This window comes from Montipora capricornis, chromosome 12 (genome assembly GCF_036669925.1).
Source record: "Montipora capricornis isolate CH-2021 chromosome 12, ASM3666992v2, whole genome shotgun sequence".
Lineage (NCBI taxonomy): Eukaryota > Metazoa > Cnidaria > Anthozoa > Scleractinia > Acroporidae > Montipora > Montipora capricornis.
The window spans coordinates 23029330-23054989 of record NC_090894.1 but is presented as its reverse complement, the minus strand read 5'-3'; the positions used below and the strand labels follow the sequence as shown (position 1 = coordinate 23054989).

The window sequence follows — 25660 nt, the reverse complement described above, 5'->3', positions numbered from 1 at the left end:
TTGTTCATCAACACAGTAGATCTAATAACAACAAGAGCATGTTTGCCACCAACAAGGATTATAAGTGACAAAACTTTTATGTGACATTAATTAATTTAGTTCCGTAACAAAGTAATGCTTGATGGCACCAAAGGAAAATTTCTTGGCAAGTATGGGGGTTAAACTTTTATAAGCCTCCCTGTCCCCAAGAGAAATGGAATTTGAAATAACCTCCAGAGTGACATTTCCTACATTATAAAAATGTTTTAACCCATCATGGGCGTAGCCAGGATTTTTCAAAGGGGGGGTCACACTGTGTCAAACGGAGGGTACTTGCATTTTCGCAACCTGAATATTGTAGGTTGTTTGAGTAAAAAGCGGCTTACAAAGGGAAGGGGGGGGGAGGGTCACAGGCACCCCAGGACCCCCCCTAGCTACGCCCTTGCCCATTCACACGTCAAATGTCCTAGGATGCCCCCCACAGACTAGTAAAATTGTCTGGCATTAGAAAGAGTAAATCTATTAAGTGTCAATCTCAGGGGTTAATGGTTTAATAGGGACATTAGGTTTCAACTGAGTTTAAAGCAAATATTTTTTTCCAATCAAGGATCCACTCTAATCACATAAAATGTATGCTTCAAAGGCTTTTCTTCACATTTCAAATACACCTGTAATGTTGTAACCATGATATTTGAGTTGCCAGAGTAAATAGTTAGCGAGGCATTATTCATCAAGTAACTGTTGACCATTGAATCACAGAAAACAAGAAAAATTATTGCAGTTATTGTTCCACAGATAAAAAAAAACCGATAGTCCTTTCAATTTTCTGCTGATATATATAGTCTATTTGCAAAGCTCAAAACTGCAACCAATACCATTGTATTTGCGACTGATTTTTGTCCTTTTGAGACTAAAATATCTGAAGTAGTTGCAAATTTGTGACTATTACAATATAAAAGGCTTAGCAGTTGCCACTTTGTCGCTACTTTTGCTAAAAAAAATAAAGAAATGAAACAATTGTTTTGTTTCTAATCACAAATATTGCTTCAAATTTGAAGACATGGGACAAAATTGTAATTATTATCTGCAACATTACATGCGCAACACTATCCCCTTGATAATTCAGCCCTTTTCTCATATTTTGTTTTGTTAAACTGCACACTGGTTGGTATGTGTGGTATATTCATCAGCTCCTACTCCACTATAAAAACTACACACAACCCATAATTCCTCAATTCACTCTGATGAAGGGCTAATGCTCGAAACGTCAGACAAGTGACACAGGATCCCCCCCCTCCCGGAAGGGCCTCTTAGATTTCAGCCCTTAACCCTCTCAGTCCTGAGAGTGAGACTTACAGACTTAACTCTGTCTGACAGACAATTTTACTCATCAATGGGGGTTGCTCCAGAAATGATTGGGTTAAACTCAATACAATGTATTAAGTAACTCTAAAATGCCAACAACAGCCTGGCAAGTTCTCTAAGGGGTGGAGCTCCCTATTCCCACCTCCTTTTGTAATTCTCAGATGAGTGCACCGCTAGGGAAGTTTGGTGACTAAGTTTCAGTGTTGTCAAGGGCAACTGGTTTCATTACCAAGGGTAACTTTTTCAGGTTTTGACATCACTAAACTGGTAACAGTAACCAGTTTGATTTAACTGTTACCATTTGTAGATTTTGGTGGGCTTTATTGCTCGAGACATCAAAGCCCTAAAAATTACTCTTGGAACCGAAGCAAGTTGCCCTCGACAACATGGGAACTTAAATGTTGAAAATTTATCACGAAACTTTCCTAAGTGCATACTCAACTGATAATTTTAGTAAGAAAACTTGCCATGCAGCTAAATAAAACACTAACGTGCTGCTTGTGCTTTTGCCTCTTCCAAACCACTTTTCAGTTGTTCATTGGTAGGATCTAGCTGCAGACCTCTGCTGTAAGCTTTTTCTGCCTCTGCATACCGCCCAAGAAATGATAGGGCTGCGCCAAGTCTTGAATACCCCTTACATAAAAGAAATGAATGTTTAAAAATTATTAATAATAATATTATCATTATTAAACCCCATTTGCATAGCGTCTATCCCAATCTGCTCTAGATGGAGACAAGTTGTTCTATATTGTAATGTGTTCTGTATTGTGTACTCCAAGTGCTGGAGCTTCACTCAACCAAAAACTCAAACTGACAACTGGCAACTGACAGCTGCAGACAGATCAGTTACTTCGTTAGCCAGTTTTAAAAACCATGTACGAAAGCGTGACCTTAGCTCTCTGTTAGATGATGGCTGTAGGGGCTGTGCTCATTGTAATTCTTAACTGACTTCTTCAATTCTTATTTCATAATCTTTTTTTCATATATGTATATATGACTTAATTTTAGAATTTAGAGGATAGTATTTCTTTGTCAATAATGTGATCTATTATTATTTATGTCCCCACATTAGTACGGGATATCTCCCAAACTAGAAGGTTCTGACACGGTAATAAAGTTACTACTACTCAAACTGAAACGCTACGAAACAAGTACATATCGACATTTAAAGAGTGAAGCTTCAAACCTTTCCCCAATCCGGTTTCAACTCTACACATTTCTTGGCATCAGCTAGTGCTTGCTCGTATTTCTTATCCTTCGCATAGGCGGCCGATCGATTGCTGTAGAAGACATGCTCCGACGGATTTAATGAAATAGCCTCTGTGTAGCACTCGATCGCCTTTGCGAAATCTCCGGCCTGGAGAAATGTATTGCCCTTGTTTTTCAGCTCAGCTGCCTGCAGTTAAGAAACACAATATATTTACGTAAAATTATCCTTCGAAGGTTGCAAATTTTTGAACGAAACTGGCTTAGAAATAAAAAAAATCTCATCGTATCACCTTGACGGCATCCGCCATCTTGGGGTCTTAATGAGCACGTGTGAAGCGAAGCAAGCGCATTTGAGTAGTCGGAATCCTCTGATCAAACCAAACGAGGGCTCCGCCGACAGGTAAGGACAAGATCCATGAAGGCGTGGTCAACTTGATATGTTATCAGTCCCATAAAGTCGTCAAATGGTAAAAAATGTTGGATGAATGATGTCCTTTCAGAATTTTTTCATTGGATTTCCTTGTGCTGTTAATCCACCATGACTTTGCTCTACCATGATTGCTTTGGCACGCAACATCAAAAAGCACAAATTATCTACGGGCATAGGGGCCTTTATCAAAAAATAAGGCGATAAGGCAGGCGATTCTCAAGAATAAGCTCATTGATGAAGGCAGTTAAATCAAGTTTTGGTAAATAGCTAATAAGCAATGAAAACTGATGATTTGTGTTTGGTGGAAACATTAAAAGAAATCGAAAGAAGAGTTGTTGGGGCAGGCTGTAGGAAACTCCAAAGCCCCAGCGTACGCCTAGCTCAGCGATGAGCCATTTTAGAACGAAATCGAAAAGTTTAGCCAATAAAGCCTTTTGGAACTTAGACTGAACGTTGTTATTAGTTTTGTCATTTTCGCTGGGCTGACGTCGTACCTGTCAGCCCAGCGAAGGAAAAAGAATAAGACGTCTTCATGATCAATTCTATTCAGTGGCAAGTCAACTATAGCCTCCTTGGTTCATTTGGATTCATTGAAATTACAACCGCTCAAAACGTCGCTGTATCTTTTTAAATTTACAAACAATTACAAATTCAGTTACCACCCGCAAAAACGTATTTCTTTTAATTAACAACCAACCAAGAGTACTGTTGCAACCAACAACAAATTTTCATTAACAAAACCCGAAATTAAGTGAATATAAACGGCTTTAGGCCTGCGAATGGAGTGAATTAAAATGCACCTTAACTTGATTTAAAAATAATATCCTTCAGCTTTTCACCTCCGAGCAACTCGCTCGCGATTAGCGCTCGAGGCGCGATAAATATCCATCAACAGCCCAGAGCCGTAGCCAGTATGAGGCAAACCGAGGCACTTGCTTCCGTCATTTTTTCGTGGTTCTTTAAAATAAAGGGTGATTCCAGTGTTGTCTTTAAAATCTACTCGTCATAAACACCTAGAATCCCTACGTAGAGAATTTAACCATTGACATATATAATTGCCTCACTCATAATTTTTTTCTGACTATGGCCCTGCAGCCACCGCGACATTGTGGTGAATAGTTGTTGAAAGTTCAGTTATAAACTAAACCGTCAAAAATTGTCTTTCAGCTATGTTGAATGCCTAAATGAAGCCTCTATTATCTTGACTGAGCAAAGAAAAGAACCACTATGAATGAGTGGCGTCAAAAAGATTTTCTCCCTCTCAAACATAATCTACTTTCTTTTACAGTATTCAAAAAAAGCCGCGGCTTTGATTTGTTGTTGTTGTTGTTGTTTATTGTATTCGTTGGTAAATTACAAGCAATTTTTAATTAAAAGAAACGTGACTCAAGAACCGTAAAAAGAAACATTTCATTTTACATTGTTAAAAAAATTTCACAGGTGGGTTAGGCCAGCTAATAAAATCACTGAACAATATCGCTTTCGTTTTCTTTGGCGAAGCTTACAGTTCTCTTCGGGACGAAGGGTTCCTCAGTGCTAGTATATAAAGGTAATTCGATTTTTGTTCTGCATTTCGTGTTTTTTTTAAGTATTAAATCACATAACACTGTTTTAATTTGTTTATCTTGTCGAGAAAAACTGTCAGTACATAATGCTGAACGGATTAGCTAAATTTTCTACTATAATAAGCTGGTGGCGAGCATAGCCGAGGAAATATTACATCCGTTAGTTTATTTTAACAATTAAACTTGAAGTTCTTCATTCTTTTCTATTACTTTGTTTGACAAGTTGTCGTCAGTTGTTGTTATTGTTGGTCGCATAAGGATAATCACAGAGCTCGTGGATCAAGGAGTGTACTCAAAACTTGCCTTCTATTTTCCTTTTTTTTTTCAAGAATCATCAACTCAGTGCGTTAATTGGGGGCAAGCTCAGTTATAGTATCTAACTACTTAACTTTTCGAAATCCAAGTTTAGGGGAGGATACCTAAACTTCGAGCCAGGATTCGAGCTAGGATCCGAGCCAGAATTCGAGCTAGGATCCGAGCCAGGATTGCAGCCAGGATTCGATAAAAACTTTCGTGCGATTCAAATTAGCGCCAATCGAGCTTCTCTATGTCGAGCGCGGGTTGGCGGTTGTCTCTGCCTCACTCATTACGAAATATTGTAACGAAAAATCCTACCTAAATTCATTTCAAAATAATGAGAATGACAGATGTCATTCAAATTTCAGATTACCAGCAGGATGCCCTGACACAGCACAATGCGATGAGACGCATTCACAATGCTCGTCCCCTGAAACTGAACAAACAACTTAGTGATGACGCTAACAGATATGCACAGGAATTAGTCGATAAATACTTAAGATCTCACACTCTTAAACATTCTCCGAAGAGTTCGCGCCCTGGTGTGGGGGAGAATTTATCTTTGGGATGTACGACCGCGCGTGGAGTTGAGGGAAGGACTGTTAAATCGGCGATAAAGGAATGGTAAGAAAAATTATTTGATAGTCAGCATCGTCTTCTTCCCACAAGGACTGATAGATTCAGCAAATTTGTAACAATCAAGTTTAAGCCTGGATAAATTTTATTGTTGATGTATTGTATTGGTGTATAGCGCACTCAACCTGTAATTCAGTTGCCAAGACTGAAATAAGTTTGAATAAACTATTTATTTATTTATTTAGAGCGGTTTTCGAAAGTAATTACCGAATTACTTTGGTCTTGCATTACTTAACTCAGTGATTGGTTCAAAAAACTCGCCCTACTTTTTCAACCAATCAGTAGTGAAACCAAAACCAATCGTGGCTTGCGCGTGGACATTTTCCCTCGCTTTGTGTCGGCTACGTGTAATTACTTCGAGTTTTGATTGGTTTACCGGATTGTCTCCGTCCTTTTTTGATTGGCCAAAGTAATTACTTTGGTTTTAGTTCTACGACACTCATTTGAAAACCGTTCTATTTATTTTATTTAAAAAATCGGCCATTTTTGAAAAATTTCCCTTGGTCCCCCCTTTGCTGTTTTGCCAAAAATGGCCATTTTCGACACTTTTGCGAAAAATGTTATTTCTCCGCTAATAGGTCTTTTTTCATGCGGTTTTTTGCATAGCGCAAATCTAGGATAGTTTAGCTTTCAATCCATACTAATTAGGCCATCAGGAGACTTGTATTTGCTAGTTTTTTAGCCTTCCCAAGTTCAACCAAAAAATCGGCCATTTTTGAAAAATTTCCATTTGCTGTTTTGCCAAAAATGGCCATTTGCTGTTTTCCCAAAAATGGCCATTTTCGACACTTTTGCGAAAAATGTTATTTCTCCGCTAATAGGTCTTTTTTCATGCGGTTTTTTGCATAGCGCAAATCTAGGATAGTTTAGCTTTCAATCCATACTAATTAGGCCATCAGGCGACTTGTATTTGCTAGTTTTTTAGCCTTCCCAAGTTGAACCAAAAAATCGGCCATTTTTGAAAAATTTCCCTTGGTCCCCCCTTTGCTGTTTTGCCAAAAATGGCCATTTTCGACACTTTTGCGAAAAATGTTATTTCTCCGCTAATAGGTCTTTTTTCATGCGGTTTTTTGCATAGCGCAAATCTAGGATAGTTTAGCTTTCAATCCATACTAATTAGGCCATCAGGCGACTTGTATTTGCTAGTTTTTTAGCCTTCCGAAGTTGAACCATAAAATCGGCCATTTTTGAAAAATTTCCCTTGGTCCCCCCTTTGCTGTTTTGCCAAAAATGGCCATTTTCGACACCTTTGCGAAAAATGTTATTTCTCCGCTAATAGGTCTTTTTTCATGCGGTTTTTTGCATAGCGCAAATCTAGGATAGTTTAGCTTTCAATCCATACTAATTAGGCCATCAGGCGACTTGTATTTGCTAGTCTATAGCCTTCCGAAGTTGAACCATAAAATCGGCCATTTTTGAAAAATTTCCCTTGGTCCCCCCTTTGCTGTTTTGCCAAAAATGGCCATTTTCGACACTTTTGCGAAAAATGTTATTTCTCCGCTAATAGGTCTTTTTTCATGCGGTTTTTTGCATAGCGCAAATCTAGGATAGTTTAGCTTTCAATCCATACTAATTAGGCCATCAGGCGACTTGTATTTGCTAGTTTTTAGCCTTCCCAAGTTGAACCAAAAAATCGGCCATTTTTGAAAATTTTCCCTTGGTCCCCCCTTTGCTGTTTTGCCAAAAATGGCCATTTTCGACACTTTTGCGAAAAATGTTATTTCTCCGCTAATAGGTCTTTTTTCATGCGGTTTTTTGCATAGCGCAAATCTAGGATAGTTTAGCTTTCAATCCATACTAATTAGGCCATCAGGCGACTTGTATTTGCTAGTTTTTTAGCCTTCCGAAGTTGAACCATAAAATCGGCCATTTTTGAAAAATTTCCCTTGGTCCCCCCTTTGCTGTTTTGCCAAAAATGGCCATTTTCGACACCTTTGCGAAAAATGTTATTTCTCCGCTAATAGGTCTTTTTTCATGCGGTTTTTTGCATAGCGCAAATCTAGGATAGTTTAGCTTTCAATCCATACTAATTAGGCCATCAGGCGACTTGTATTTGCTAGTCTATAGCCTTCCGAAGTTGAACCATAAAATCGGCCATTTTTGAAAAATTTCCCTTGGTCCCCCCTTTGCTGTTTTGCCAAAAATGGCCATTTTCGACACTTTTGCGAAAAATGTTATTTCTCCGCTAATTGGTCTTTTTTCATGCGGTTTTTTGCATAGCGCAAATCTAGGATAGTTTAGCTTTCAATCCATACTAATTAGGCCATCAGGCGACTTGTATTTGCTAGTTTATAGCCTTCCGAAGTTGAACCATAAAATCGGCCATTTTTGAAAAATTTCCCTTGGTCCCCCCTTTGCTGTTTTTCCAAAAATGGCCATTTTCGACACTTTTGCGAAAAATGTTATTTCTCCGCTAATAGGTCTTTTTTCATGCGGTTTTTTGCATAGCGCAAATCTAGGATAGTTTAGCTTTCAATCCATACTAATTAGGCCATCAGGCGACTTGTATTTGCTAGTTTATAGCCTTCCGAAGTTGAACCATAAAATCGGCCATTTTTGAAAAATTTCCCTTGGTCCCCCCTTTGCTGTTTTTCCAAAAGTGGCCATTTTCGACACTTTTGCGAAAAAGGTTATTTCTCCGCTAATAAATCTTTTTTCATGCGGTTTTTTGCATAGCGCAAATCTAGGATAGTTTAGCTTTCAATCCATACTAATTAAACCATCAGGCGACTTGTATTTGCTAGTGTTTTAGCCTTCCGAAGTTGAACCAAAAAATCGGCCATTTTTGAAAAATTTCCCTTGGTCCCCCCTTTGCTGTTTTGCCAAAAATGGCCATTTTCGACACTTTTGCGAAAAATGTTATTTCTCCGCTAATAGGTCTTTTTTCATGCGGTTTTTTGCATAGCGCAAATCTAGGATAGTTTAGCTTTCAATGCATACTAATTAGGCCATCAGGCGACTTGTATTTGCTAGTTTTTTAGCCTTCCGAAGTTAAACCAAAAAATCGGCCATTTTTGAAAAATTTCCCTTGGTCCCCCCTTTGCTGTTTTGCCAAAAATGGCCATTTTCGACACTTTTGCGAAAAATGTTATTTCTCCGCTAATAAATCTTTTTTCATGCGGTTTTTTGCATAGCGCAAATCTAGGATAGTTTAGCTTTCAATCCATACTAATTAGGCCATCAGGCGACTTGTATTTGCCAATTTTTTAGCCTTCCGAAGTTGAACCATAAAATCGGCCATTTTTGAAAAATTTCCCTTGGTCCCCCCTTTGCTGTTTTGCCAAAAATGGCCATTTTCGACACTTTTGCGAAAAATGTTATTTCTCCGTTAATAGGTCTTTTTTCATGCGGTTTTTTGCATAGCGCAAATCTAGGATAGTTTAGCTTTCAATCCATACTAATTAGGCCATCAGGCGACTTGTATTTGCTAGTTTTTTAGCCTTCCGAAGTTGAACCAAAAAATCGGCCATTTTTGAAAATTTTCCCTTGGTCCCCCCTTTGCTGTTTTGCCAAAAATGGCCATTTTCGACACTTTTGCGAAAAATGTTATTTCTCCGCTAATAGGTCTTTTTTCATGCGGTTTTTTGCAGAGCGCAAATCTAGGATAGTTTAGCTTTCAATCCATACTAATTAGGCCATCAGGCGACTTGTATTTGCTAGTTTATAGCCTTCCGAAGTTGAACCAAAAAATCGGCCATTTTTGAAAAATTTCCCTTGGTCCCCCCTTTGCTGTTTTGCCAAAAATGGCCATTTTCGACACTTTTGCGAAAAATGTTATTTCTCCGCTAATAGGTCTTTTTTCATGCGGTTTTTTGCATAGCGCAAATCTAGGATAGTTTAGCTTTCAATCCATACTAATTAGGCCATCAGGCGACTTGTATTTGCTAGTTTTTTAGCCTTCCCAAGTTAAACGAAAAAATCGGCCATTTTTGAAAAATTTTCCTTGGTCCCCCCTTTGCTGTTTTGCCAAAAATGGCCATTTTCGACACTTTAGCGAAAAATGTTATTTCTCCGCTAATAGGTCTTTTTTCATGCGGTTTTTTGCATAGCGCAAATCTAGGATAGTTTAGCTTTCAATCCATACTAATTAGGCCATCAGGCGACTTGTATTTGCTAGTTTTTTAGCCTTCCGAAGTTGAACCATAAAATCGGCCATTTTTGAAAAATTTCCCTTGGTCCCCCCTTTGCTGTTTTGCCAAAAATGGCCATTTTCGACACCTTTGCGAAAAATGTTATTTCTCCGCTAATAGGTCTTTTTTCATGCGGTTTTTTGCATAGCGCAAATCTAGGATAGTTTAGCTTTCAATCCATACTAATTAGGCCATCAGGCGACTTGTATTTGCTAGTCTATAGCCTTCCGAAGTTGAACCATAAAATCGGCCATTTTTGAAAAATTTCCCTTGGTCCCCCCTTTGCTGTTTTGCCAAAAATGGCCATTTTCGACACTTTTGCGAAAAATGTTATTTCTCCGCTAATAGGTCTTTTTTCATGCGGTTTTTTGCATAGCGCAAATCTAGGATAGTTTAGCTTTCAATCCATACTAATTAGGCCATCAGGCGACTTGTATTTGCTAGTTTATAGCCTTCCGAAGTTGAACCATAAAATCGGCCATTTTTAAAAAATTTCCCTTGGTCCCCCCTTTGCTGTTTTTCCAAAAATGGCCATTTTCGACACTTTTGCGAAAAATGTTATTTCTCCGCTAATAGGTCTTTTTTCATGCGGTTTTTTGCATAGCGCAAATCTAGGATAGTTTAGCTTTCAATCCATACTAATTAGGCCATCAGGCGACTTGTATTTGCTAGTTTATAGCCTTCCGAAGTTGAACCATAAAATCGGCCATTTTTGAAAAATTTCCCTTGGTCCCCCCTTTGCTGTTTTTCCAAAAATGGCCATTTTCGACACTTTTGCGAAAAATGTTATTTCTCCGCTAATAGGTCTTTTTTCATGCGGTTTTTTGCATAGCGCAAATCTAGGATAGTTTAGCTTTCAATCCATACTAATTAGGCCATCAGGCGACTTGTATTTGCTAGTTTATAGCCTTCCGAAGTTGAACCATAAAATCGGCCATTTTTGAAAAATTTCCCTTGGTCCCCCCTTTGCTGTTTTGCCAAAAATGGCCATTTTCGACACTTTTGCGAAAAATGTTATTTCTCCGCTAATAGGTCTTTTTTCATGCGGTTTTTTTGCATAGCGCAAATCTAGGATAGTTTAGCTTTCAATCCATACTAATTAGGCCATCAGGCGACTTGTATTTGCTAGTTTATAGCCTTCCGAAGTTGAACCATAAAATCGGCCATTTTTGAAAAATTTCCCTTGGTCCCCCCTTTGCTGTTTTGCCAAAAATGGCCATTTTCGACACTTTTGCGAAAATTGTTATTTCTCCGCTAATAGGTCTTTTTTCATGCGGTTTTTTGCATAGCGCAAATCTAGGATAGTTTAGCTTTCAATCCATACTAATTAGGCCATCAGGCGACTTGTATTTGCTAGTTTATAGCCTTCCGAAGTTGAACCATAAAATCGGCCATTTTTGAAAAATTTCCCTTGGTCCCCCCTTTGCTGTTTTGCCAAAAATGGCCATTTTCGACACTTTTGCGAAAATTGTTATTTCTCCGCTAATAGGTCTTTTTTCATGCGGTTTTTTGCATAGCGCAAATCTAGGATAGTTTAGCTTTCAATCCATACTAATTAGGCCATCAGGCGACTTGTATTTGCTAGTTTATAGCCTTCCGAAGTTGAACCATAAAATCGGCCATTTTTGAAAAATTTCCCTTGGTCCCCCCTTTGCTGTTTTGCCAAAAATGGCCATTTTCGACACTTTTGCGAAAATTGTTATTTCTCCGCTAATAGGTCTTTTTTCATGCGGTTTTTTGCATAGCGCAAATCTAGGATAGTTTAGCTTTCAATCCATACTAATTAGGCCATCAGGCGACTTGTATTTGCTAGTCTATAGCCTTCCGAAGTTGAACCATAAAATCGGCCATTTTTGAAAAATTTCCCTTGGTCCCCCCTTTGCTGTTTTGCCAAAAATGGCCATTTTCGACACTTTTGCGAAAAATGTTATTTCTCCGCTAATAGGTCTTTTTTCATGCGGTTTTTTGCATAGCGCAAATCTAGGATAGTTTAGCTTTCAATCCATACTAATTAGGCCATCAGAAGACTTGTATTTGCTAGTTTATAGCCTTCCGAAGTTGAACCATAAAATCGGCCATTTTTGAAAAATTTCCCTTGGTCCCCCCTTTGCTGTTTTTCCAAAAATGGCCATTTTCGACACTTTTGCGAAAATTGTTATTTCTCCGCTAATAGGTCTTTTTTCATGCGGTTTTTTGCATAGCGCAAATCTAGGATAGTTTAGCTTTCAATCCATACTAATTAGGCCATCAGGCGACTTGTATTTGCTAGTTTATAGACTTCCGAAGTTGAACCATAAAATCGGCCATTTTTGAAAAATTTCCCTTGGTCCCCCCTTTGCTGTTTTGCCAAAAATGGCCATTTTCGACACTTTTGCGAAAAATGTTATTTCTCCGCTAATAGGTCTTTTTTCATGCGGTTTTTTGCATAGCGCAAATCTAGGATAGTTTAGCTTTCAATCCATACTAATTAGGCCATCAGGCGACTTGTATTTGCTAGTTTATAGCCTTCCGAAGTTGAACCATAAAATCGGCCATTTTTGAAAAATTTCCCTTGGTCCCCCCTTTGCTGTTTTGCCAAAATGGCCATTTTCGACACTTTTGCGAAAAATGTTATTTCTCCGCTAATAGGTCTTTTTTCATGCGGTTTTTTGCATAGCGCAAATCTAGGATAGTTTAGCTTTCAATCCATACTACTTAGGCCATCAGGCGACTTGTATTTGCTAGTTTATAGCCTTCCGAAGTTGAACCATAAAATCGCCATTTGTTGAAAAATTTCCCTTGGTACCCCCCTTGTGCTGTTTTTCGCCAAAAATGGCCATTTTCGACACTTTTGCGAAAAACTGTTAATTTCCTCCGCTAATAGGTCTTTTTTTTGCATGCGGTTTTTTGCATAGGCGAGCAAATCGTAGGATAGTTTAGCTTTCAATCCAGACTAATTAGGCCATCAGGCGACTTGTATTTGCTAGTTTATAGCCTTCCGAAGTTGAACCATAAAATCGGCCATTTCTTTGAAAAATTTCCCTTGGTCCCCCCTTTGCTGTTTTGCCAAAAATGGCCATTTTTCGACACTTTTGCGAAAAATGTTCATTTCTCCGGCTAATATGGTCTTTTTTCATGCGGTTTTTTGCATAGCGCAACTCTAGAATATTTTAGCTTGTCAATCCATACTAATTAGGCCTCAGGCGACTTGTATTTGCTAGTTTATATCCTTCGCGAAGTTGAACCATAAAATCGGCCATTTTTTTGAAAAATTTCCCTTGGTCCCCCCTTTGCTGTTTTGCCAAAAACTGGCCACTTTTCGGACACTTTTGCGAAAAATGTTATTTATCTGCTAAGAGGTCTGTTTTCATGCGGTTTTTTGTCATAGCGCAAATCTAGATAGTTTAGCTTTCAATCCATACTAATTAGGCCATCAGGCGACTTGTATTTGCTAGTTTGATAGCCTTCCGATAGTTGAACCATAAAATCGGCCATTTTTTGATATATTTCCCTTGGTCCCCCCTTTGCTGTTTTTGGCCAAAAATGGCCATTTGTCGACACTTTTGGGCGACAAATGGTATTTCCTCCCCGCCTTAATAGGTCTTTTTTCAATGCGGTTTTTGCATAGCGCAAATCTAGGATAGTTTAGCTTTCAATCCATTACTAATTAGGCCATCAGGCGACTTGTATTTTGCTAGTTTTAGTAGCCTTCCGAAGTTGAACCATAAAATCGGCCATTTTTGAAAAATTTCCCTTGGTCGCCCCTTTGCTGATTTTGCCAAAAATGGCCATTTTCGACACTTTTTGCCGACAAAATGTTATTTTCTCCGCTAATAGGTCCCCTTTTTTTCATGCGGTTTATTTTTTTTGCATAGCGCAAATCTAGGATAGTTTAGCTTTCAATCCATCACTAATTAGGCCATCAGGCGACTTGCATTTGCTAGTTTATAGCCTTCCGAAGTTGAACCATAAAATTTCGTGCCATTTTTGAAAAATTTTCCCTTGGTCCCCCCCCTTTTTGGCTGTCTTTGCCAAAAATGGCCATTTTCGACACTTTTGCGAAAAATGTTATTTGTCTCTCGCTAATAGGTCTTTTTTTCATGCGGTTTTTTTGCATAGCGCAAAGCTAGGATAGTTTAGCTTTCAATCCATACTAATTAGGCCATCAGCTGACTTGTATTTGCTAGTTTATAGCCTGCCGAATTTGAACGCATAAAATCGGCCATTTTTGAAAAATGTTCCCTTGGTCCCCCCTTTGCTGTTTTGCCAAAATGGCCATTTTTCGACACTTTTGCGAAAAATTCTTTATTTTCTCCGCTAATAGGTCTTTTTTGTCATGCAAGGGTTTTTTGTCATAGCGCAAATCTAGGATAGTTTAGCTTTCAATCCATACGTCTTAGGCCATCAGGCGACTTGTATTTGCTAGTTTATAGCCTTCCGAAGTTGAACCATAAAATCGGCCATTTTTGAAAAATTTCCCTTGGTCCCCCCTTTGCTGTTTTGCCAAAAATGGCCATTTTCGACACTTTTGCGAAAAATGTTATTTCTCCGCTAATAGGTCTTTTTTCATGCGGTTTTTTGCATAGCGCAAATCTAGGATAGTTTAGCTTTCAATCCATACTAATTAGGCCATCAGGCGACTTGTATTTGCTAGTTTATAGCCTTCCGAAGTTGAACCATAAAATCGGCCATTTTTGAAAAATTTCCCTTGGTCCCCCCTTTGCTGTTTTGCCAAAAATGGCCATTTTCGACACTTTTGCGAAAATTGTTATTTCTCCGCTAATAGGTCTTTTTTCATGCGGTTTTTTGCATAGCGCAAATCTAGGATAGTTTAGCTTTCAATCCATACTAATTAGGCCATCAGGCGACTTGTATTTGCTAGTTTATAGCCTTCCGAAGTTGAACCATAAAATCGGCCATTTTTGAAAAATTTCCCTTGGTCCCCCCTTTGCTGTTTTGCCAAAAATGGCCATTTTCGACACTTTTGCGAAAAATGTTATTTCTCCGCTAATAGGTCTTTTTTCATGCGGTTTTTTGCATAGCGCAAATCTAGGATAGTTTAGCTTTCAATCCATACTAATTAGGCCATCAGGCGACTTGTATTTGCTAGTTTATAGCCTTCCGAAGTTGAACCATAAAATCGGCCATTTTTGAAAAATTTCCCTTGGTCCCCCCTTTGCTGTTTTGCCAAAAATGGCCATTTTCGACACTTTTGCGAAAAATGTTATTTCTCCGCTAATAGGTCTTTTTTCATGCGGTTTTTTGCATAGCGCAAATCTAGGATAGTTTAGCTTTCAATCCATACTAATTAGGCCATCAGGCGACTTGTATTTGCTAGTTTATAGCCTTCCGAAGTTGAACCATAAAATCGGCCATTTTTGAAAAATTTCCCTTGGTCCCCCCTTTGCTGTTTTGCCAAAAATGGCCATTTTCGACACTTTTGCGAAAAATGTTATTTCTCCGCTAATAGGTCTTTTTTCATGCGGTTTTTTGCATAGCGCAAATCTAGGATAGTTTAGCTTTCAATCCATACTAATTAGGCCATCAGGCGACTTGTATTTGCTAGTTTATAGCCTTCCGAAGTTGAACCATAAAATCGGCCATTTTTGAAAAATTTCCCTTGGTCCCCCCTTTGCTGTTTTGCCAAAAATGGCCATTTTCGACACTTTTGCGAAAATTGTTATTTCTCCGCTAATAGGTCTTTTTTCATGCGGTTTTTTGCATAGCGCAAATCTAGGATAGTTTAGCTTTCAATCCATACTAATTAGGCCATCAGGCGACTTGTATTTGCTAGTTTATAGCCTTCCGAAGTTGAACCATAAAATCGGCCATTTTTGAAAAATTTCCCTTGGTCCCCCCTTTGCTGTTTTGCCAAAAATGGCCATTTTCGACACTTTTGCGAAAATTGTTATTTCTCCGCTAATAGGTCTTTTTTCATGCGGTTTTTTGCATAGCGCAAATCTAGGATAGTTTAGCTTTCAATCCATACTAATTAGGCCATCAGGCGACTTGTATTTGCTAGTTTATAGCCTTCCGAAGTTGAACCATAAAATCGGCCATTTTTGAAAAATTTCCCTTGGTCCCCCCTTTGCTGTTTTGCCAAAAATGGCCATTTTCGACACTTTTGCGAAAAATGTTATTTCTCCGCTAATAGGTCTTTTTTCATGCGGTTTTTTGCATAGCGCAAATCTAGGATAGTTTAGCTTTCAATCCATACTAATTAGGCCATCAGGCGACTTGTATTTGCTAGTTTATAGCCTTCCGAAGTTGAACCATAAAATCGGCCATTTTTGAAAAATTTCCCTTGGTCCCCCCTTTGCTGTTTTGCCAAAAATGGCCATTTTCGACACTTTTGCGAAAATTGTTATTTCTCCGCTAATAGGTCTTTTTTCATGCGGTTTTTTGCATAGCGCAAATCTAGGATAGTTTAGCTTTCAATCCATACTAATTAGGCCATCAGGCGACTTGTATTTGCTAGTTTATAGCCTTCCGAAGTTGAACCATAAAATCGGCCATTTTTGAAAAATTTCCCTTGGTCCCCCCTTTGCTGTTTTGCCAAAAATGGCCATTTTCGACACTTTTGCGAAAAATGTTATTTCTCCGCTAATAGGTCTTTTTTCATGCGGTTTTTTGCATAGCGCAAATCTAGGATAGTTTAGCTTTCAATCCATACTAATTAGGCCATCAGGCGACTTGTATTTGCTAGTTTATAGCCTTCCGAAGTTGAACCATAAAATCGGCCATTTTTGAAAAATTTCCCTTGGTCCCCCCTTTGCTGTTTTGCCAAAAATGGCCATTTTCGACACTTTTGCGAAAAATGTTATTTCTCCGCTAATAGGTCTTTTTTCATGCGGTTTTTTGCATAGCGCAAATCTAGGATAGTTTAGCTTTCAATCCATACTAATTAGGCCATCAGGCGACTTGTATTTGCTAGTTTATAGCCTTCCGAAGTTGAACCATAAAATCGGCCATTTTTGAAAAATTTCCCTTGGTCCCCCCTTTGCTGTTTTGCCAAAAATGGCCATTTTCGACACTTTTGCGAAAAATGTTATTTCTCCGCTAATAGGTCTTTTTTCATGCGGTTTTTTGCATAGCGCAAATCTAGGATAGTTTAGCTTTCAATCCATACTAATTAGGCCATCAGGCGACTTGTATTTGCTAGTTTATAGCCTTCCGAAGTTGAACCATAAAATCGGCCATTTTTGAAAAATTTCCCTTGGTCCCCCCTTTGCTGTTTTGCCAAAAATGGCCATTTTCGACACTTTTGCGAAAATTGTTATTTCTCCGCTAATAGGTCTTTTTTCATGCGGTTTTTTGCATAGCGCAAATCTAGGATAGTTTAGCTTTCAATCCATACTAATTAGGCCATCAGGCGACTTGTATTTGCTAGTTTATAGCCTTCCGAAGTTGAACCATAAAATCGGCCATTTTTGAAAAATTTCCCTTGGTCCCCCCTTTGCTGTTTTGCCAAAAATGGCCATTTTCGACACTTTTGCGAAAAATGTTATTTCTCCGCTAATAGGTCTTTTTTCATGCGGTTTTTTGCATAGCGCAAATCTAGGATAGTTTAGCTTTCAATCCATACTAATTAGGCCATCAGGCGACTTGTATTTGCTAGTTTATAGCCTTCCGAAGTTGAACCATAAAATCGGCCATTTTTGAAAAATTTCCCTTGGTCCCCCCTTTGCTGTTTTGCCAAAAATGGCCATTTTCGACACTTTTGCGAAAAATGTTATTTCTCCGCTAATAGGTCTTTTTTCATGCGGTTTTTTGCATAGCGCAAATCTAGGATAGTTTAGCTTTCAATCCATACTAATTAGGCCATCAGGCGACTTGTATTTGCTAGTTTATAGCCTTCCGAAGTTGAACCATAAAATCGGCCATTTTTGAAAAATTTCCCTTGGTCCCCCCTTTGCTGTTTTGCCAAAAATGGCCATTTTCGACACTTTTGCGAAAATTGTTATTTCTCCGCTAATAGGTCTTTTTTCATGCGGTTTTTTGCATAGCGCAAATCTAGGATAGTTTAGCTTTCAATCCATACTAATTAGGCCATCAGGCGACTTGTATTTGCTAGTTTATAGCCTTCCGAAGTTGAACCATAAAATCGGCCATTTTTGAAAAATTTCCCTTGGTCCCCCCTTTGCTGTTTTGCCAAAAATGGCCATTTTCGACACTTTTGCGAAAATTGTTATTTCTCCGCTAATAGGTCTTTTTTCATGCGGTTTTTTGCATAGCGCAAATCTAGGATAGTTTAGCTTTCAATCCATACTAATTAGGCCATCAGGCGACTTGTATTTGCTAGTTTATAGCCTTCCGAAGTTGAACCATAAAATCGGCCATTTTTGAAAAATTTCCCTTGGTCCCCCCTTTGCTGTTTTGCCAAAAATGGCCATTTTCGACACTTTTGCGAAAATTGTTATTTCTCCGCTAATAGGTCTTTTTTCATGCGGTTTTTTGCATAGCGCAAATCTAGGATAGTTTAGCTTTCAATCCATACTAATTAGGCCATCAGGCGACTTGTATTTGCTAGTTTATAGCCTTCCGAAGTTGAACCATAAAATCGGCCATTTTTGAAAAATTTCCCTTGGTCCCCCCTTTGCTGTTTTGCCAAAAATGGCCATTTTCGACACTTTTGCGAAAAATGTTATTTCTCCGCTAATAGGTCTTTTTTCATGCGGTTTTTTGCATAGCGCAAATCTAGGATAGTTTAGCTTTCAATCCATACTAATTAGGCCATCAGGCGACTTGTATTTGCTAGTTTATAGCCTTCCGAAGTTGAACCATAAAATCGGCCATTTTTGAAAAATTTCCCTTGGTCCCCCCTTTGCTGTTTTGCCAAAAATGGCCATTTTCGACACTTTTGCGAAAAATGTTATTTCTCCGCTAATAGGTCTTTTTTCATGCGGTTTTTTGCATAGCGCAAATCTAGGATAGTTTAGCTTTCAATCCATACTAATTAGGCCATCAGGCGACTTGTATTTGCTAGTTTATAGCCTTCCGAAGTTGAACCATAAAATCGGCCATTTTTGAAAAATTTCCCTTGGTCCCCCCTTTGCTGTTTTGCCAAAAATGGCCATTTTCGACACTTTTGCGAAAATTGTTATTTCTCCGCTAATAGGTCTTTTTTCATGCGGTTTTTTGCATAGCGCAAATCTAGGATAGTTTAGCTTTCAATCCATACTAATTAGGCCATCAGGCGACTTGTATTTGCTAGTTTATAGCCTTCCGAAGTTGAACCATAAAATCGGCCATTTTTGAAAAATTTCCCTTGGTCCCCCCTTTGCTGTTTTGCCAAAAATGGCCATTTTCGACACTTTTGCGAAAATTGTTATTTCTCCGCTAATAGGTCTTTTTTCATGCGGTTTTTTGCATAGCGCAAATCTAGGATAGTTTAGCTTTCAATCCATACTAATTAGGCCATCAGGCGACTTGTATTTGCTAGTTTATAGCCTTCCGAAGTTGAACCATAAAATCGGCCATTTTTGAAAAATTTCCCTTGGTCCCCCCTTTGCTGTTTTGCCAAAAATGGCCATTTTCGACACTTTTGCGAAAATTGTTATTTCTCCGCTAATAGGTCTTTTTTCATGCGGTTTTTTGCATAGCGCAAATCTAGGATAGTTTAGCTTTCAATCCATACTAATTAGGCCATCAGGCGACTTGTATTTGCTAGTTTATAGCCTTCCGAAGTTGAACCATAAAATCGGCCATTTTTGAAAAATTTCCCTTGGTCCCCCCTTTGCTGTTTTGCCAAAAATGGCCATTTTCGACACTTTTGCGAAAAATGTTATTTCTCCGCTAATAGGTCTTTTTTCATGCGGTTTTTTGCATAGCGCAAATCTAGGATAGTTTAGCTTTCAATCCATACTAATTAGGCCATCAGGCGACTTGTATTTGCTAGTTTATAGCCTTCCGAAGTTGAACCATAAAATCGGCCATTTTTGAAAAATTTCCCTTGGTCCCCCCTTTGCTGTTTTGCCAAAAATGGCCATTTTCGACACTTTTGCGAAAAATGTTATTTCTCCGCTAATAGGTCTTTTTTCATGCGGTTTTTTGCATAGCGCAAATCTAGGATAGTTTAGCTTTCAATCCATACTAATTAGGCCATCAGGCGACTTGTATTTGCTAGTTTATAGCCTTCCGAAGTTGAACCATAAAATCGGCCATTTTTGAAAAATTTCCCTTGGTCCCCCCTTTGCTGTTTTGCCAAAAATGGCCATTTTCGACACTTTTGCGAAAAATGTTATTTCTCCGCTAATAGGTCTTTTTTCATGCGGTTTTTTGCATAGCGCAAATCTAGGATAGTTTAGCTTTCAATCCATACTAATTAGGCCATCAGGCGACTTGTATTTGCTAGTTTATAGCCTTCCGAAGTTGAACCATAAAATCGGCCATTTTTGAAAAATTTCCCTTGGTCCCCCCTTTGCTGTTTTGCCAAAAATGGCCATTTTCGACACTTTTGCGAAAATTGTTATTTCTCCGCTAATAGGTCTTTTTTCATGCGGTTTTTTGCATAGCGCAAATCTAGGATAGTTTAGCTTTCAATCCATACTAATTAGGCCATCAGGCGACTTGTATTTGCTAGTTTATAGCCTTCCGAAGTTGAACCATAAAATCGGCCATTTTTGAAAAATTTCCCTTGGTCCCCCCTTTGCTGTTTTGCCAAAAATGGCCATTTTCGACACTTTTGCGAAAATTGTTATTTCTCCGCTAATAGGTCTTTTTTCATGCGGTTTTTTGCATAGCGCAAATCTAGGATAGTTTAGCTTTCAATCCATACTAATTAGGCCATCAGGCGACTTGTATTTGCTAGTTTATAGCCTTCCGAAGTTGAACCATAAAATCGGCCATTTTTGAAAAATTTCCCTTGGTCCCCCCTTTGCTGTTTTGCCAAAAATGGCCATTTTCGACACTTTTGCGAAAAATGTTATTTCTCCGCTAATAGGTCTTTTTTCATGCGGTTTTTTGCATAGCGCAAATCTAGGATAGTTTAGCTTTCAATCCATACTAATTAGGCCATCAGGCGACTTGTATTTGCTAGTTTATAGCCTTCCGAAGTTGAACCATAAAATCGGCCATTTTTGAAAAATTTCCCTTGGTCCCCCCTTTGCTGTTTTGCCAAAAATGGCCATTTTCGACACTTTTGCGAAAATTGTTATTTCTCCGCTAATAGGTCTTTTTTCATGCGGTTTTTTGCATAGCGCAAATCTAGGATAGTTTAGCTTTCAATCCATACTAATTAGGCCATCAGGCGACTTGTATTTGCTAGTTTATAGCCTTCCGAAGTTGAACCATAAAATCGGCCATTTTTGAAAAATTTCCCTTGGTCCCCCCTTTGCTGTTTTGCCAAAAATGGCCATTTTCGACACTTTTGCGAAAATTGTTATTTCTCCGCTAATAGGTCTTTTTTCATGCGGTTTTTTGCATAGCGCAAATCTAGGATAGTTTAGCTTTCAATCCATACTAATTAGGCCATCAGGCGACTTGTATTTGCTAGTTTATAGCCTTCCGAAGTTGAACCATAAAATCGGCCATTTTTGAAAAATTTCCCTTGGTCCCCCCTTTGCTGTTTTGCCAAAAATGGCCATTTTCGACACTTTTGCGAAAATTGTTATTTCTCCGCTAATAGGTCTTTTTTCATGCGGTTTTTTGCATAGCGCAAATCTAGGATAGTTTAGCTTTCAATCCATACTAATTAGGCCATCAGGCGACTTGTATTTGCTAGTTTATAGCCTTCCGAAGTTGAACCATAAAATCGGCCATTTTTGAAAAATTTCCCTTGGTCCCCCCTTTGCTGTTTTGCCAAAAATGGCCATTTTCGACACTTTTGCGAAAAATGTTATTTCTCCGCTAATAGGTCTTTTTTCATGCGGTTTTTTGCATAGCGCAAATCTAGGATAGTTTAGCTTTCAATCCATACTAATTAGGCCATCAGGCGACTTGTATTTGCTAGTTTATAGCCTTCCGAAGTTGAACCATAAAATCGGCCATTTTTGAAAAATTTCCCTTGGTCCCCCCTTTGCTGTTTTGCCAAAAATGGCCATTTTCGACACTTTTGCGAAAATTGTTATTTCTCCGCTAATAGGTCTTTTTTCATGCGGTTTTTTGCATAGCGCAAATCTAGGATAGTTTAGCTTTCAATCCATACTAATTAGGCCATCAGGCGACTTGTATTTGCTAGTTTATAGCCTTCCGAAGTTGAACCATAAAATCGGCCATTTTTGAAAAATTTCCCTTGGTCCCCCCTTTGCTGTTTTGCCAAAAATGGCCATTTTCGACACTTTTGCGAAAAATGTTATTTCTCCGCTAATAGGTCTTTTTTCATGCGGTTTTTTGCATAGCGCAAATCTAGGATAGTTTAGCTTTCAATCCATACTAATTAGGCCATCAGGCGACTTGTATTTGCTAGTTTATAGCCTTCCGAAGTTGAACCATAAAATCGGCCATTTTTGAAAAATTTCCCTTGGTCCCCCCTTTGCTGTTTTGCCAAAAATGGCCATTTTCGACACTTTTGCGAAAAATGTTATTTCTCCGCTAATAGGTCTTTTTTCATGCGGTTTTTTGCATAGCGCAAATCTAGGATAGTTTAGCTTTCAATCCATACTAATTAGGCCATCAGGCGACTTGTATTTGCTAGTTTATAGCCTTCCGAAGTTGAACCATAAAATCGGCCATTTTTGAAAAATTTCCCTTGGTCCCCCCTTTGCTGTTTTGCCAAAAATGGCCATTTTCGACACTTTTGCGAAAATTGTTATTTCTCCGCTAATAGGTCTTTTTTCATGCGGTTTTTTGCATAGCGCAAATCTAGGATAGTTTAGCTTTCAATCCATACTAATTAGGCCATCAGGCGACTTGTATTTGCTAGTTTATAGCCTTCCGAAGTTGAACCATAAAATCGGCCATTTTTGAAAAATTTCCCTTGGTCCCCCCTTTGCTGTTTTGCCAAAAATGGCCATTTTCGACACTTTTGCGAAAATTGTTATTTCTCCGCTAATAGGTCTTTTTTCATGCGGTTTTTTGCATAGCGCAAATCTAGGATAGTTTAGCTTTCAATCCATACTAATTAGGCCATCAGGCGACTTGTATTTGCTAGTTTATAGCCTTCCGAAGTTGAACCATAAAATCGGCCATTTTTGAAAAATTTCCCTTGGTCCCCCCTTTGCTGTTTTGCCAAAAATGGCCATTTTCGACACTTTTGCGAAAATTGTTATTTCTCCGCTAATAGGTCTTTTTTCATGCGGTTTTTTGCATAGCGCAAATCTAGGATAGTTTAGCTTTCAATCCATACTAATTAGGCCATCAGGCGACTTGTATTTGCTAGTTTATAGCCTTCCGAAGTTGAACCATAAAATCGGCCATTTTTGAAAAATTTCCCTTGGTCCCCCCTTTGCTGTTTTGCCAAAAATGGCCATTTTCGACACTTTTGCGAAAATTGTTATTTCTCCGCTAATAGGTCTTTTTTCATGCGGTTTTTTGCATAGCGCAAATCTAGGATAGTTTAGCTTTCAATCCATACTAATTAGGCCATCAGGCGACTTGTATTTGCTAGTTTATAGCCTTCCGAAGTTGAACCATAAAATCGGCCATTTTTGAAAAATTTCCCTTGGTCCCCCCTTTGCTGTTTTGCCAAAAATGGCCATTTTCGACACTTTTGCGAAAAATGTTATTTCTCCGCTAATAGGTCTTTTTTCATGCGGTTTTTTGCATAGCGCAAATCTAGGATAGTTTAGCTTTCAATCCATACTAATTAGGCCATCAGGCGACTTGTATTTGCTAGTTTATAGCCTTCCGAAGTTGAACCATAAAATCGGCCATTTTTGAAAAATTTCCCTTGGTCCCCCCTTTGCTGTTTTGCCAAAAATGGCCATTTTCGACACTTTTGCGAAAATTGTTATTTCTCCGCTAATAGGTCTTTTTTCATGCGGTTTTTTGCATAGCGCAAATCTAGGATAGTTTAGCTTTCAATCCATACTAATTAGGCCATCAGGCGACTTGTATTTGCTAGTTTATAGCCTTCCGAAGTTGAACCATAAAATCGGCCATTTTTGAAAAATTTCCCTTGGTCCCCCCTTTGCTGTTTTGCCAAAAATGGCCATTTTCGACACTTTTGCGAAAATTGTTATTTCTCCGCTAATAGGTCTTTTTTCATGCGGTTTTTTGCATAGCGCAAATCTAGGATAGTTTAGCTTTCAATCCATACTAATTAGGCCATCAGGCGACTTGTATTTGCTAGTTTATAGCCTTCCGAAGTTGAACCATAAAATCGGCCATTTTTGAAAAATTTCCCTTGGTCCCCCCTTTGCTGTTTTGCCAAAAATGGCCATTTTCGACACTTTTGCGAAAATTGTTATTTCTCCGCTAATAGGTCTTTTTTCATGCGGTTTTTTGCATAGCGCAAATCTAGGATAGTTTAGCTTTCAATCCATACTAATTAGGCCATCAGGCGACTTGTATTTGCTAGTTTATAGCCTTCCGAAGTTGAACCATAAAATCGGCCATTTTTGAAAAATTTCCCTTGGTCCCCCCTTTGCTGTTTTGCCAAAAATGGCCATTTTCGACACTTTTGCGAAAATTGTTATTTCTCCGCTAATAGGTCTTTTTTCATGCGGTTTTTTGCATAGCGCAAATCTAGGATAGTTTAGCTTTCAATCCATACTAATTAGGCCATCAGGCGACTTGTATTTGCTAGTTTATAGCCTTCCGAAGTTGAACCATAAAATCGGCCATTTTTGAAAAATTTCCCTTGGTCCCCCCTTTGCTGTTTTGCCAAAAATGGCCATTTTCGACACTTTTGCGAAAATTGTTATTTCTCCGCTAATAGGTCTTTTTTCATGCGGTTTTTTGCATAGCGCAAATCTAGGATAGTTTAGCTTTCAATCCATACTAATTAGGCCATCAGGCGACTTGTATTTGCTAGTTTATAGCCTTCCGAAGTTGAACCATAAAATCGGCCATTTTTGAAAAATTTCCCTTGGTCCCCCCTTTGCTGTTTTGCCAAAAATGGCCATTTTCGACACTTTTGCGAAAATTGTTATTTCTCCGCTAATAGGTCTTTTTTCATGCGGTTTTTTGCATAGCGCAAATCTAGGATAGTTTAGCTTTCAATCCATACTAATTAGGCCATCAGGCGACTTGTATTTGCTAGTTTATAGCCTTCCGAAGTTGAACCATAAAATCGGCCATTTTTGAAAAATTTCCCTTGGTCCCCCCTTTGCTGTTTTGCCAAAAATGGCCATTTTCGACACTTTTGCGAAAAATGTTATTTCTCCGCTAATAGGTCTTTTTTCATGCGGTTTTTTGCATAGCGCAAATCTAGGATAGTTTAGCTTTCAATCCATACTAATTAGGCCATCAGGCGACTTGTATTTGCTAGTTTATAGCCTTCCGAAGTTGAACCATAAAATCGGCCATTTTTGAAAAAATTTCCTTGGTCCCCCCTTTGCTGTTTTCCCAAAAATGGCCATTTTCGACACTGATTTTGCGAAAGACTGTTATTTCTCCGATACTAGGTCTTTTTTCATGCGGTTTTTTGCGTAGCGCAAATCTAGGATAGTTTAGCTTTCAATCCAGACTAATTAGGCCATCAGGCGACCTCGATTTGATAGTTTCAGCCATTCGCAGTTTGAAACCATAAAAATCGGCCATTTTTGCAATTTCCCTTGGTCCCCCCTTTGCCGTTTTGCCAAAACTGGCCATTTTCGACACTTTTGCAAAACACTGTTATTTATCCGCTAATAGGTCTTCTTTTTGCAGGCGGTTTTTTGCATAGCGCAATTCCGGGCTCGTTTAGCTTTCAATCCATACTAATTAGGCCATCAGGCGACTTGTATTTGCTTGTTTCAGCCTTCCGAAGTTGAACCATAAAATCGTCCATTTTTGAAAAATTTCCCTTGGTCCCACCTTTGCTGTTTTGCCAAAAATGGCCATTTCGGACAGCTTTTACGAAAAATGTTATTTCTCCGCTAATAGGTCTTTTTTCATGCGGTTTTTTGCATAAGCGCAAAGCTAGGATAGTTTAGCTTTCACTTCCATACTAATTAGGCCATCAGGTGACTTGTATTTGCTAGTTTATA

The 25660-nt window shown here is 38.6% G+C and overlaps 1 protein-coding gene across 1 annotated transcript in view; it reads right to left on the bottom strand.

Moving 5' to 3' along the window:
• The window catches only part of LOC138026224 (stress-induced-phosphoprotein 1-like), a 17547-nt gene extending 14646 nt beyond the window's left edge, over positions 1-2901 (bottom strand). Inside the window, exons 1-3 of the mRNA XM_068873463.1 lie at positions 2844-2901; positions 2531-2740; positions 1836-1977 (exon numbers count right to left, since the gene is read on the bottom strand). Of these exons, the coding sequence (XP_068729564.1) occupies positions 1836-1977; positions 2531-2740; positions 2844-2861 (370 nt within the window). The 5' untranslated portion in view covers positions 2862-2901. The remainder of the gene's footprint in view (positions 1-1835; positions 1978-2530; positions 2741-2843) is intronic.
• Between the last annotated feature and the right edge of the window lie 22759 nt (positions 2902-25660).